The following is a 12,113-nucleotide window of genomic DNA, read 5'->3' as shown; positions in this document are numbered from 1 at the left end:
GGTACATGCATTGCTGAAGATGGGGAGACCAATTTTGAATTGTATCCAAGATGTCACAGGATCAAGAGATCAGTTTGATTGCACTTTGATTTGGATTGTTGGCTTTCCCATCACAAGATCACAATAAAGAGCATTGGTTCAGCCAGTAAGACCTTGGTTCCTCATCCAAATGCCATACTGAAGACTAGGTATTAYACAAGGAGAAAGACAGAGAGAGAGAGGGAAGGTAAATTAACCTAAAACTCAGGAAGAGTTAAGAACAGCAGAAAAAAAATGAAGCCAGGTAGAGTCATTTCTGGGCAAGGCACTCAAAACTGCCTGAACTGTCCTAATACCCCTCTGGTCTGAGGGCAAGGGAATAACTCATTAAGTTTGGTTAGTGGCCCCCTTTGGACAGTGGTCTTATTATTGCTGATCTCACTGAGGGAAACCTGGATAGACATTATCAAAATCCCAGCAAATCTGTCTTAAAAAGACCACATGCTCATCTCCAATTTTTAGTTGTCTTCTTATGATACTTTGTGTTTTTGCTTTCCCAGAGGACTCTTCCCTTCTCTCCTTCCCTTTGTGGGTGGACGCCGAGGAGGGGCTGAGCAGAGGGGCGGCGTAAGAGGAAAGAAATGTAGGGAACAGCTCTGAATTAAAAAGTTAATAAAACAAAAATGGATAYAAAGCAGTGGATCAGGGTTATTTGTCTGTTATTAGTGGCTGGAGAAAGAGCCCTGCAGTTCCAAACACACAGAGGATTATGAATACCCAGAGAAATACTCTGTCTATCACCATAGCTACATATTTCCAATCGTCTTCCACCTGCAAGAGAAARAAAGAAAGAAGGATAAACTACAGGTAATGTAACATGCAATTGTGGGTTGATGCTGTATGGTAGAAATGTCCCTTGTGCTTTTGAACATGATGAAGAAGGACATACATACAGGTGAGAATGTGGTACTTACACTTGCTGTCGTTTGCAAGTCTCTTTGGGGGGGACTGATTTTCAAAGAGTGAGTATGATCATAATGTAACATCTGGGCCCATTTCTGTGCCTGTCCCTGAACTATCTGTCACTTTTTGCTCCTCTGGCCTGATTTGCCACTGTGTCACTCCAATTAGGCTTGACTCATTCCAGCAAACTGGGCAACTGGACTATAGCAAAGCAAGGGCCCTGACTGCGTGAAGTGCAGCGTCACGTGTGCTCAGCATGCTCAGGCTGCAGGCTGGGGTGAAGTCCTTACCTCTGAGATATGCACCCTAGAAATATGTTCAATGCAGTTACTGCCTTCTAAACTGTACCTACGTATGTGGACCATTGCATCAAAGGACGAACATTCACTCATGTAACACCTAGTGTTTGCTCAATAATCTCTGCTGAGCATTTTTCCACCCTGTTTTCTTTTCCCAGTTTCTGGTGTTTTCCTCCAAGAGGCTGCCACTGTGCTTCTTGGGAAAGAAAATGCAGCAAGAACTCCAGCTGCTGTAAATGTTGCCACCATTTTAAAGGGCTGTTATTTGTACAGTGCTAGTGCATGGTATCACCCAGATGGCTTTGACTGGCTGGCTGAAACAGCCTGCAGAAGAGTTTCTTCAGTGCTTGCCTGAAAACAAATCCCATTTTTTCCCTTGCTCTATAGAGAGGAACTGTTCCCAGATGAAAAATCCTGCTTCCCACCTTTAATATGTCTTGACAAGTAAGAGACAGAGCTGATGACGCACATGCCAGACTGAGAATGCAATTTCATGTGGCAGAAGAGCTCTGCAAAATGCACTTCAGCAAAATTGCCAATGGAAGGGTTATCACGAGCTGTATAATCAAAGTGGCATGTTCCCAGGACTGCTTCATGCAAAACTTCTGCTTATCTGGTGTGCCTCCAAGAAACCAGATGGATATGGTACGCGGCCATGTCTTATGCAGCTACAGTGGCAGTGAGAGCAGGACTGAAATGCTGGGGTCGAGCAAGGCATCAAGGCACAGGCTCAGCTCATTCCCCATCTCCTCTGTGCTGAAAGATTCCCGCCTTTTGTTTTGGGCTTGGCATGTACTGCCGGATCATGCTATGTACTTCAATCACCAGTCCTAACTGAAGCCCTGTGTTCAAAGTTAGATACATGTTTTGGCATGAAAATTTTTTCACTGCATTAAAAAAAAAAAGAGGGGGGAAGTAATTTTTGGGTGGCACAGAAGCTTCCTGAATTTCTGCAGATCTCAACAAATTATTCTGATAGAAAGAAGAACACCAATGTTTTCCTCACAAAATATTTGCAGTTTTCAATATGAAAACAGCAGTATTTCATTTTGAAATGGATTTTACCTTCATATAGCGCCTAAAAACTCAAATCCAAAAGGAAACATTTCATGACTGGTTAAAGTAAACGTTTCATTAGGTTTGAAACTCTTTGGTGTGTCTGACAACTTTTATTCTTTGTGAGGCATGGGTGGTCCAATAACCTTTGTTGGAGCCGCTTTTAGTTGCATGTGTTTACACCTGAGTATCTGGCCCCTGAGTTCTTAAAATACCAACGTGCATCATTTTCTGTGACAGTAATCCTTGTTAGGATGAAATATTTATAACTTCACACAAGCAAATCCATAAGTCCAAGTGCCAGATTTCATTTTTAAAACCCCTTCTGTCTTTCTTCAGTCTGTCTTAATTCATCTGTTTTCCGTTTTTATTCAGTTGTCTTCCCCCAAAACTCAGTTTTTCTTTCAAAATATGGTTGTCATGGCTGAAAACACTGCATCGCTGAAGCTGCAGTTAGTCAAATCAATGTAAAAAATTCAAAACAGACCAGACTGAAACAAAGTAGAGACAACGGCATCTTGAAAGGAATATCTTTACCAGATTTATCACTGGCTGAGAATTGCTCTTGTTCAGATTAACCACAGCACTACTAGACAAGCTCTGCTCATCAAAAAGCAGTCCCCAAATCTGCTTGTTCAAACAGTATGCCTGAACTGGAAGCCTCTCCCATGCGACTCTGTTCACGAGCACAACCCCAAAGCACCTCAGCTCTGTGGGAGCTGGGGGCCACGCTCCCTTTTTAGCACAGAAAAGCACCTTTCTTGGCAAATAGCACTGTCGGCATCAAGGCATCGCTGCTTATCAGGGCTGAGCAGCTAGCAAGCAGCAGAAGGATCACTTTTGAGGAACTAAAGTAGGGTTGAAAGAGGCCTTAAAAGGTCTCATCTGGTCTATGCCTTGCTCCACGGCAGGATAAGCTCTGCCTGAACCACTGCTGATCAGTGCTCATTTACCTCAAACCTCATGGCCTCCACAGGCAGATGCTCCTCTCTTCCCCCGAGAACGGTCGTCCTCATGTCTAACCTAAAACTCTCTTGCTGCTTAAATTATCCTCTGGGAATAGATGAAGAACAGAGGAGCTCACTTTTCTTGTTCTACCCCTCAATGGATGATTTATCTCCTCCCTTTCTGTAGGAAACTTTGACCCATCTGCAGGTCTCACAATTCTCTTCCCCAGCAACCCCAGTTCCTTTGGGCTGCCCTCCTAAGCTGTGTTTTTTCAGTCCTTGCTCACTGTTCTCATGTGTGTGGCCCCGGGCCCGGTTGGGTGCATACCCCCTTACCTCTTTGGTTTCATTTTGAGACCTCATGTTCTCTGCGATGAACTGAACGCTCCTAATGACATCTTTCACTTCCGGGGAGTAGTCCATGTGCTCTGCCGTCCATTTCAGTGGCTGGTGGCTCATTTGCCTGCTTTTGGTGGTAGTGGGTTCAGCTGCTCCGTCACAGTGACAGCATCGCTGCTCCTTCTGTAATTTAGCACCTCTGTGCTCGCTACGCTTTGACTTGCCTGGCTTACTGGTTGATCCGTTCTTGCTCTTTCTGGAGGTGTGTTTTTTCTGCTGTTCTAGAGGCCTCTGCATCAGCAGGACTTTTGGGAGCAGGCTAAGAAAGATGGTTTTTACCCATTTGGGCATTGTGTGTGTGGTTGGGGTTCTGTAATGTATATTCAGGACAAACACAGTGATGACAATCGACAAAGTCACAAATATCATGGTGAAGAGCAAATATTCACCTACGAGGGGAATTACTAAAGAGGTGGATGGGATTGTTTCTGTGATCACCAGTAAAAACACAGTCAAAGAGAGTAGCACAGAGATGCAAAGAGTCACTTTCTCACCACAGTCAGATGGCAGGTAAAAAACTAACACAGTCAGGAATGAGATGAAGAGACAGGGAATGATTAGATTTATGGTGTAAAACATTGGCAGCCTTCGAATATAAAAGGAATATGTTATGTCTGTGTAGATCTCTTCACAGCAGTTATATTTGATGTCATGTTTGTAGCCAGAAGCATCAACTATTTCCCATTCACTATTTTCCCAAAAGTCGTTCATATCTACTTTGGAGCCAATGATCAGAAGATCAATTTTGGCTTTGTCATAGGTCCATGAACCAAATTTCAGTGAACAGTTCTGATGATCAAATGGGAAAAAGGTGATATCCATAGGACAGGAGCTTTTAAAAATAGCTGGTGGGGTCCAGGTGATCATTCCATCATAGCGAAGGAGGGCTTTGGTCTTGCCTTCAACTTGAAAATCTCCCACAGCACTGGAAAGAAAAATGAGGCAAAGAAAGGAAAATGACCATGAAAGTAAAACAATATCTTCCAGGGACACTGCATGAGGAAATTTCTAAGAGACAGGGTAAAATGGAAAAGCACTCATCATACTTGTTGTACAAGACAATGTCTGGCTTCCAAATTTTATCTGCTGGTACCCAAACAAATTCAATGCCATCATATTCTGTGGGATCCCATCGCAATTTGTAGTCATTCCAAATCTGAAAGTAGAATGAACAAGGATTATAAACCTACTGTAATCAGCAAATATCTGCCTCTCAGATCTGCCTGGATAATGACAGGCTATAATACAGACTGAAATCATAGCATATGTAGAAGAAGGGGATAATAGTCCAAAGGACAACAGGCCATGCATTGGAGAAATGCTGGAGATGCACGAGTTTTGCTCACGTTGATTTGCTCTAAGACAAAGAGTCTATGTATGACTGCTAAAACCATCAGGCGAAAAGGAGGCACATTCCTTTTGCTAATAAATCTTTTGATTGGAAACATCAATTGGAGATGACCTGGGATTGCAGAGCTGCATATTTAATCATTCCTTAACAGGTACATTCAGCTAAGTGAAATTCATTGGATAAACAGATGATAATGGAGCTGGAAGAGAATGCACTGCACATGAGAGATGGGTTGCACTTTCTTATTCCTTAGAAGTAAGACCACATAATGAAAATGGCTTTTTCAAATGGAGCTTTGGCTAATGGAGATTCTTTTCCTTATATCTATTTTTAAAATGCTTGTTACTAAACAAGCACTTATTCTGTAGATCTAACTTTCAAGGTAACATACATTTCATTGCATCTATGCAAAATGCATAAGAAATGCAATGCAGTCACTTACATGTCTCAGCCACAAATTGGTTTCCATAATCTGATTGACTTCATCCTAGAAACAAACACAGACACGCACATCTTCACTCCATAAATCTGTTATAGTATCCTGAGATGGTCACAGATTTACTCTGATAGAAGTGGAAACCAGAACTCCACATTAGCCTACCTGACCTTTTTCTGGTCTGTGAGTCTCAGGTGATCATAGGTTATTTTTAGGGTGCTTGTGAAAGATAACTAGGCAAAGCAAAGCTGTTTCCAGGAGGCTGACATTTTCTGCACAGTAGTCTGCAACTCTACAGAATTTTTTTTAGGGGCTGTGTCCCACAAATACCTGACATACCAAGGGTATGCCAGGGGCCTGAATGCATGAAGACAAAGCATATGATTAGTCTGACCAGAGTGAGTGGAGCAGGGTTCTTCTTGCAGCTATATGTTTTGTTGGATTCAGTTTCCAAAATGCCCTACTTACTTAGTACAGTACTGGTCGAACTTCAGGGAAAATGGCATCCATAGCGCAGTAGTCTTGCATTTCTGTGCAAGCCCCTGGAGTAGATGCATTGAACCAGCACTAAAGTAGGTGGCTGTAGTACTGACACCTTCTTTTTACAGCCAGCGATGAATCAGAAAGGTGCTACATGATGCACGAAAATAAATGATGGGTCCTGTTCTAATGAGCCTTCAGTCTAGAAGAATTTGCAAAGAATCAGATTACATATGTAATGTTTGTGAATGCAGGCTGATTTTTGCAATATCTGTGAGAATGTTTATTTGGAAAATCCAGCTGGTTTATTTATCATTTTCCTTTTTTTCCTAAAGGCAGTTCCAGGGGCCGTTACGTAAGATAGAAGTAAACTCTAGAAATCTGCCAAGTTACCTGTGATCTGGAAACAAAATACTTTGACATACTAATTCCAACAGCTGAGAGGTCAAAGCCCTATCTCTACCATGAGGACTTACAATGCCTTCATTTAAACTTTCAAATAATTTAACTCCACAGCTGCTCTTGAATCTTGCTCCATTCTGCTTGTCTGTTGCTTCGTTATGGACCCAGGGAGATCCCTGGGAATTGAAATCCAGGTTCTGTTCTGCCGACAATTCAACTTCACAGAGCAAACTTCAACCTGGTGCAACCAGACCAGATTTTGCTTCTTCCACAGTCCCTCTACACTATCCCAGCAGGTTTCCCACCTTACACAAACTCACTCTTGTATACAGACATCCCACAACACACAACAGTTATTCCCAGTTCAATGTCTAAAAACACCACCCCACAGGCTGCAACACAATCCTTACGTTATTCTGAACCAAGCAAACTGGACTAAACTTGCAAAAAAAAAGATTTTATGTCTCAGGGCCACTCAGAAAATGACACTGGCCCCAGGGGAGAACACAGCCACACGCTACATAATGTGGACACAACCAGATGGCCCCGGAGTGGGCCAGCCCTATGGAGAGTGGGCATGGACATCTGGCACTGCTGCTCTGAGGGCTGGAGGTTGCTCCCTGGAGTAGAGAGATTTGACACTAGAGAGACAGAAAATGAATCAGTACAGTTTGAGCTGCTCATTCGAGCACTGAAGGGACTTGGCTTACAGACAGAACTGCAAAGGACTCACATGTACACACGGACACACATGATAATGTGAGCTATGTGATTTGCAGGTGCAATCACCAGTTATGTGTGCTGTTTTAGCAGTTTATGTGTGTTTGCACGCTTGAACTCTCTTCCCACCCCCATATCTCAGCAGGCTACTGTAATGAGTCTTACCACATTTGTAAGCTGGGTAATGGCCACTTCGAAATGCACTGTGACAGGATCAGACACATTTTCCACTGGCCTGATGAACTGGTTGTAGTGGGAGAAGAGTTTATGAAACAGTCGTTCTTCTGATTCACAGGCTGTGACATCTGTGTTGATAAAAATAAACAAGGAGAGCTACTTCAGAGGTAAGGAAGAGGGAAAGAAGATGCTGGATAATGTGCTATTCCGTGACATATTTCTGGATCYTGTGCTTGAGACTGTATGCCAAGACCCAGAAGCAGAGAGAGAAGAAGGCTCATAGTATATTGCCTGTCAAAAGCATTCTCCTGCAGGACTTCACTCACTGCTCCCTGTTTCCTCAAAGTTGAAGGTGATGGCCTGAACCAAAATGTCCCCTGAGCTGGATATGGTCCATAAGTCTCCATTTGGCACACTTTGATATCAGACCAAAGCAGAACAAGGTCTAGTGACTGGAAGCTGAGACAAGGCAAATTCTAAGCAGAAGCAAGGCACACATTTTCAGCCAAAAGAGTAGAAGGACAACTTACCTGGAAATGAACTCACCTTTGGGTACTTTAATTTAAAGCTGAGGGTTTATGAAAACATAACTTCTTACTCAGAAATTAAAAGCTTGAGGCTGCAGCTACTGCATTGAAATCTATGGCAGAAAGTCTGATTAGGTGATTATAATGATTCCTCCTAGCCCAAAAAACTATAGGTACATAGCTCGGGTTTGCTATTTCAGCTCTTTAGAGCAATTTCTGCTCAGAAGGACATTTGTTTGTTAAGCTCTGTGAGAAAAAGAAGTGGAAATGTTACAATTTCTCAAAAAATAGCATGTATTTCTGACATTCAAAGCTGTTCTTAGGGAATAAGCAGGTCATAGCTGTAACCCTCAGTCAGTGCAGGACAGGCTGCATGGCTCAGCAGGGATAAGTTATATGACAGGTACTGAGCTGCCTTGCTGCAGACTCCAGAAGAATGCTTTGAAACCATTACATACAGCCCACATCTGAAATAGTTATTTTCACAGTGCTAAAGGCTAGAAACTTTGAATTTAAAAGGAAAGACTAGATCATGTAGGCTCAGGTGACACCAGCTTGGAAAAATATCTTTCTTGGGTGACTTGACTATTTCAACCCACTACTATAATTCAGCGCTTAAAGTCAAAATACTTCATAAGGCAAAGATTTAGAACTTGCTCCTCATATTGAGCATAGCTATCTTGTCAAGGCTGCATGATGCAGCCAAGGTTATTATTGATGTGAGTGAGGAAAAATTACTGTTTCAGATCGTGATGTTCAGGTCATGATGTTTTGCATTAGTCCCAAGCTACAGGAGAATACTTCAGGAAAGCAATCACAGCTGGCCTCAGTGACAGCAAAAACTTTAAACACAGATGGGGTTTGAGTTAGATAGAGTGGTCTCTGGTATGGCACTGAACATAAATTTGCATTTAGCATTTCCTCCAGTGAACACAGTGATCTGTGATTGAACAGATGTCCTATAAGGAGATGCTTAGTCTCAGCATACAGCACTGATATCATGCATGGGCCACCCTTTCTCTATCTTCAAAAAATAATGTTTCTTCCTTTAAGGTGATACAGAGCATGCACAGATTCCAGGGATCATCACAATTAAAAGCTGAAATGTTGGATATTGATRACTTTCATTTATGGAAAGAAAATTCCAGTAATCTTTCCATGACTTGATGKTTTTTTTCATCCCTTTAGCAACACCTAGAGAAGATACATTACTGCCTGTAGAGTTTGGATACTTGCACATTGTGCATTGTGCCATTCAAAAAGGAAAAGTAGTTTCCTTTTCAGGTCTCCCTATCACCAGCCATAGCACTGTGACTAGAAGAACCCTGCTGTGGGGACATGGGGTTCACTACCAAAGTCCTAGGAGGAAAGTCAGTGAGTCTAAAATCATGTTTCATGTGAAATATTCCTATCAGTTTCTTAATGGACACATGTTTTAAAATAAAGTAACATTTGGAAACAGGCAAGTTTTCAGGCCTTTCATTTTTATACTTCATTTACATATTCTCATCTTATTTGTGCTGCTTTAAGACAATGCCTAATACCCTGCTAAGAAAAGCACAATAATTCATAAATGTGAGTCTTGGTCATCAGCAGAGCTGAGACTTTCAAAGAAGACTTTAAAAGAAGAAATCCTGCTGAAACTCAGTGAGTCTTATACTTGGAAATCACTCCGCATTTAGCAATAAATAACAAACAACAATGAATAAAATATATCGAGTTCTCACTTCTGAAAGCATGAGTACAGAACAAATGCATCTTTAACCTGCATTATTTAAGCAATGGCAAAATTCAAACACCTAGCAATATTAGTAGAGCTCCTATTTTGTTTTCCATTCTGCATTAGGATCAGTTCCTCAAACAGTTATCAGACCGAAATGAAGAGTTTTATTATGTGTGAAAATTAGTGTTGCTTGAACTCCCTTAAAATACTGCTAAAACATTACAGATTTCAAGGTAGAAATAGCTCCTAGAAAGTTTACACTGAATCCATTCCAGGAAAACAGAAGCATAGACAATGACTAGAAGGTATTTTAGAGACGAGTATCAAAGACAGCCTACCTTTAATCAAGGATGTGAACACAAATGCCCACACACAGAAAGCAGGGTAGTGCCAACACAGCCACCTCTCAGGATGCATTGCCAGAAGCAGAATAGACCTTCCTTTTGAGGAAAGAGGTTTGGGAAAAAACAGAAACAGAAGGCAAGAAGACACAGAAGCCCCTTGGATTGTAAGTGGGTGGCACAAAGATTTCGGTTTTGCATTTGCAGCAAACTCTGCGGTCTGCTGAGCACAGCAAAGCCTTGCAGAGTTGCTCCTGCTATCACCAGGCGAGGAGAGCTTAGGCTGTGCAGAGAGAATGGAGTCAGGCAGCGTCCGATCAGGTGACTTTTCACATTTCCAGTCACCCGCACCCTGCATGAGCATGCAGGAGAGAGGGAAGGCGAGCCACAGGCAGCTGCGTTCGTGGAGGGGGGAGGCATCCCTCCAGCCCTCCACCCACTGGTTAAAGAACAGTCACCCAAAAGCAGCTGCTTTAGCTATGGCTCGGTGTGATTTCTTCACAGATCCCACCTGAGTGAGTCTGTCAGAATATGCAGGAATGAAACATCTTCACTTTTTTGGCTGTTCTGCCGCAGGAGAAATGGATGCTATGTGGTTTTAACACCTCTACCAGAAACAGAGCCTTGAAATAGAAAGAGCATCATCTGCCAGAACTGCTTGATAGTCTTCTAGGMGGATAACTCTAAGGTAAATAGATTTATTATTGCCATCTGACAGGAACACCTAAGTATGCTAAGTTCTTTCCTGACCGACAAGTCATCTCACAACATCAGTTTTCCTGTGATTTTCTTCTGTGGTATGATCTATGTGCTGGTATACTACTGGTTTGGAAATAGAGCAGTAGACTGAAGGAGAAACATCAAGTGCTGTCACAGAAGCAGCTAACACACCAGGTTCACTAGGACAGAGCATTACTCTTAGTCACAGAAGTTAAAAAAACCAAAGATCCCAATCCTGTAAAGATTAACTTGTGCTTGCTCCTCAAACACTCAGTATGGGTTTCCTTGCAACAGGAACATCTGAACAGAAACTGCAGGCAAAAGGTCTGAGCAAGTGAGTGCCCTGTTTAACTGGGGAAGGGTGGATGGTGCCAAAGGTGACTTGGGGCCCTCCAGCCCCTCTGAAAGCAGCTCCAACAGGGAATCTCCTTTATGTGTGCTCAACCCAGCATGAACAAGTCAGAGCGACTGGATGGATGATTTGATCAAAACAGAAATACTGCTGATTTCCAGGCAGTTACACTGTAAAAGTGTGGAGAGAAAAGAAAAGCTATAAAAAGAATGAGGAYGCCCTTCACACTGCAGAGCGCAGAGGCAAGGCCTCTCAGGATGAGAAAGTGGTTTCTCTTCTACACAAGCTGCTAAAATATGAGTAGAAAGGAAGGGGTCTGCGTGGGAGAAAGAGACTTAGGAATGAGTTGTCTGCAAACAGATGATATTTGAAGTGGACAAAGTCACCCAGGGCAAGACTGAGGGAAGAAAAGGCAGTTTTGGAGGATTACTAACAGGGGCCCTACTCCAGAGCTCACTGGAGCTCGCACAGGTATTGCTGCTGGCTGAGGGGACCTTGAACRGAGCCACACGTCTGCAAGGAGCTGAGAAAACAAAAAATCAAACCCACAGGAGTGTGGGGGTGCTGCGAGGGATCTTGCACTGTCAAAAGCAGCAACAAACTAATGTGGATGTGAGCAAATGAGAGGACACAGGACACAGCTATGAGGTGTTTCCAAGGTGAAGCTGGATACAAACTCTTCTTCCAAATGGTTTGTTTTAAGATGAAAATGTGAGTTTTTCCATAATGATTTTTTCCTTCCAAATTTCCATTTTGCTAACATTCTCCAAGAAAATAAAGTTAAAAAAAAAAAAAAGCTTTGAGTTGTGTCTGGTTTTCCCAAGTCGAAATGTTTGTTGGAATGAAGTTAGCACTATATATCCATAACCTTGCACTTCCCTCACCTTACTCAATGAAGCTAATACTTCCTCCCTGAATTTATGCTGCCTAAGGTGCAAGAGAAGTATGCAGCCACAGGGCATCACAGGACGCCTGTTACTTGCCATAGTGCATCATGGCATACACACYGCTGTGAGAGACCAGTGCGTGTACCAGGACCAGGCACAGTAACATAGGCAAGTACAGTTTGAAAAAAAATTGACCCCAAATTGAAATGTTTTCAAGTGTCCAAGACTTTTTGTTCTGGTGAACAAACTGACAAGCCAGGGAATCCGGTGTGAGTGTGTTTCCTCCCTCCAAAGACAGGGGAAAGCAATGGCAGACCAACTGGCAAGGTGATCCTTACTGCCAGACTCGAGGAA

At 42.6% G+C, this 12,113-nt stretch overlaps 1 protein-coding gene across 1 annotated transcript; it reads right to left on the bottom strand.

The window, feature by feature from the left end:
* Positions 1 to 686: 686 nt before the first annotated feature.
* CHRNA6 (cholinergic receptor nicotinic alpha 6 subunit) lies at positions 687 to 10,050 on the bottom strand. The gene is made up of 6 exons (XM_026078675.1): positions 9,798 to 10,050; positions 7,198 to 7,337; positions 5,437 to 5,481; positions 4,690 to 4,799; positions 3,581 to 4,568; positions 687 to 810 (listed from the first exon to the last, which is right to left on the bottom strand). The coding sequence occupies exons 1-6, from the start codon at positions 9,874 to 9,876 to the stop codon at positions 688 to 690; spliced, it is 1,485 nt and encodes a 494-aa protein (XP_025934460.1). The 5' UTR covers positions 9,877 to 10,050; the 3' UTR covers position 687.
* Positions 10,051 to 12,113: the final 2,063 nt, after the last annotated feature.

This window comes from Apteryx rowi, unplaced genomic scaffold, assembly GCF_003343035.1.
Source record: "Apteryx rowi isolate R43461 unplaced genomic scaffold, aptRow1 scaffold_113, whole genome shotgun sequence".
NCBI classification, from domain to species: domain Eukaryota; kingdom Metazoa; phylum Chordata; class Aves; order Apterygiformes; family Apterygidae; genus Apteryx; species Apteryx rowi.
Note: the sequence above shows the minus strand (reverse complement) of the source record. Positions and strands in the feature narration are given on the sequence as shown.

What these genes read in the sequence shown, in the direction of transcription:
- CHRNA6 (XM_026078675.1), bottom strand. Translation starts at nt 9,876, where the DNA reads ATGCATCCTGAGAGGTGGCTGTGTTGGCACTACCCTGCTTTCTGTGTG. An exon ending in TTACCCAGCTTACAAATGTG is followed by an intron (nt 5,482 to 7,197) that starts GTAAGACTCATT and finishes GTTTGTTTCTAG; the next exon opens with GATGAAGTCAATCAGATTAT. An exon ending in CTCAAAATGAAACCAAAGAG is followed by an intron (nt 811 to 3,580) that starts GTAAGGGGGTAT and finishes TTTCTCTTGCAG; the next exon opens with GTGGAAGACGATTGGAAATA.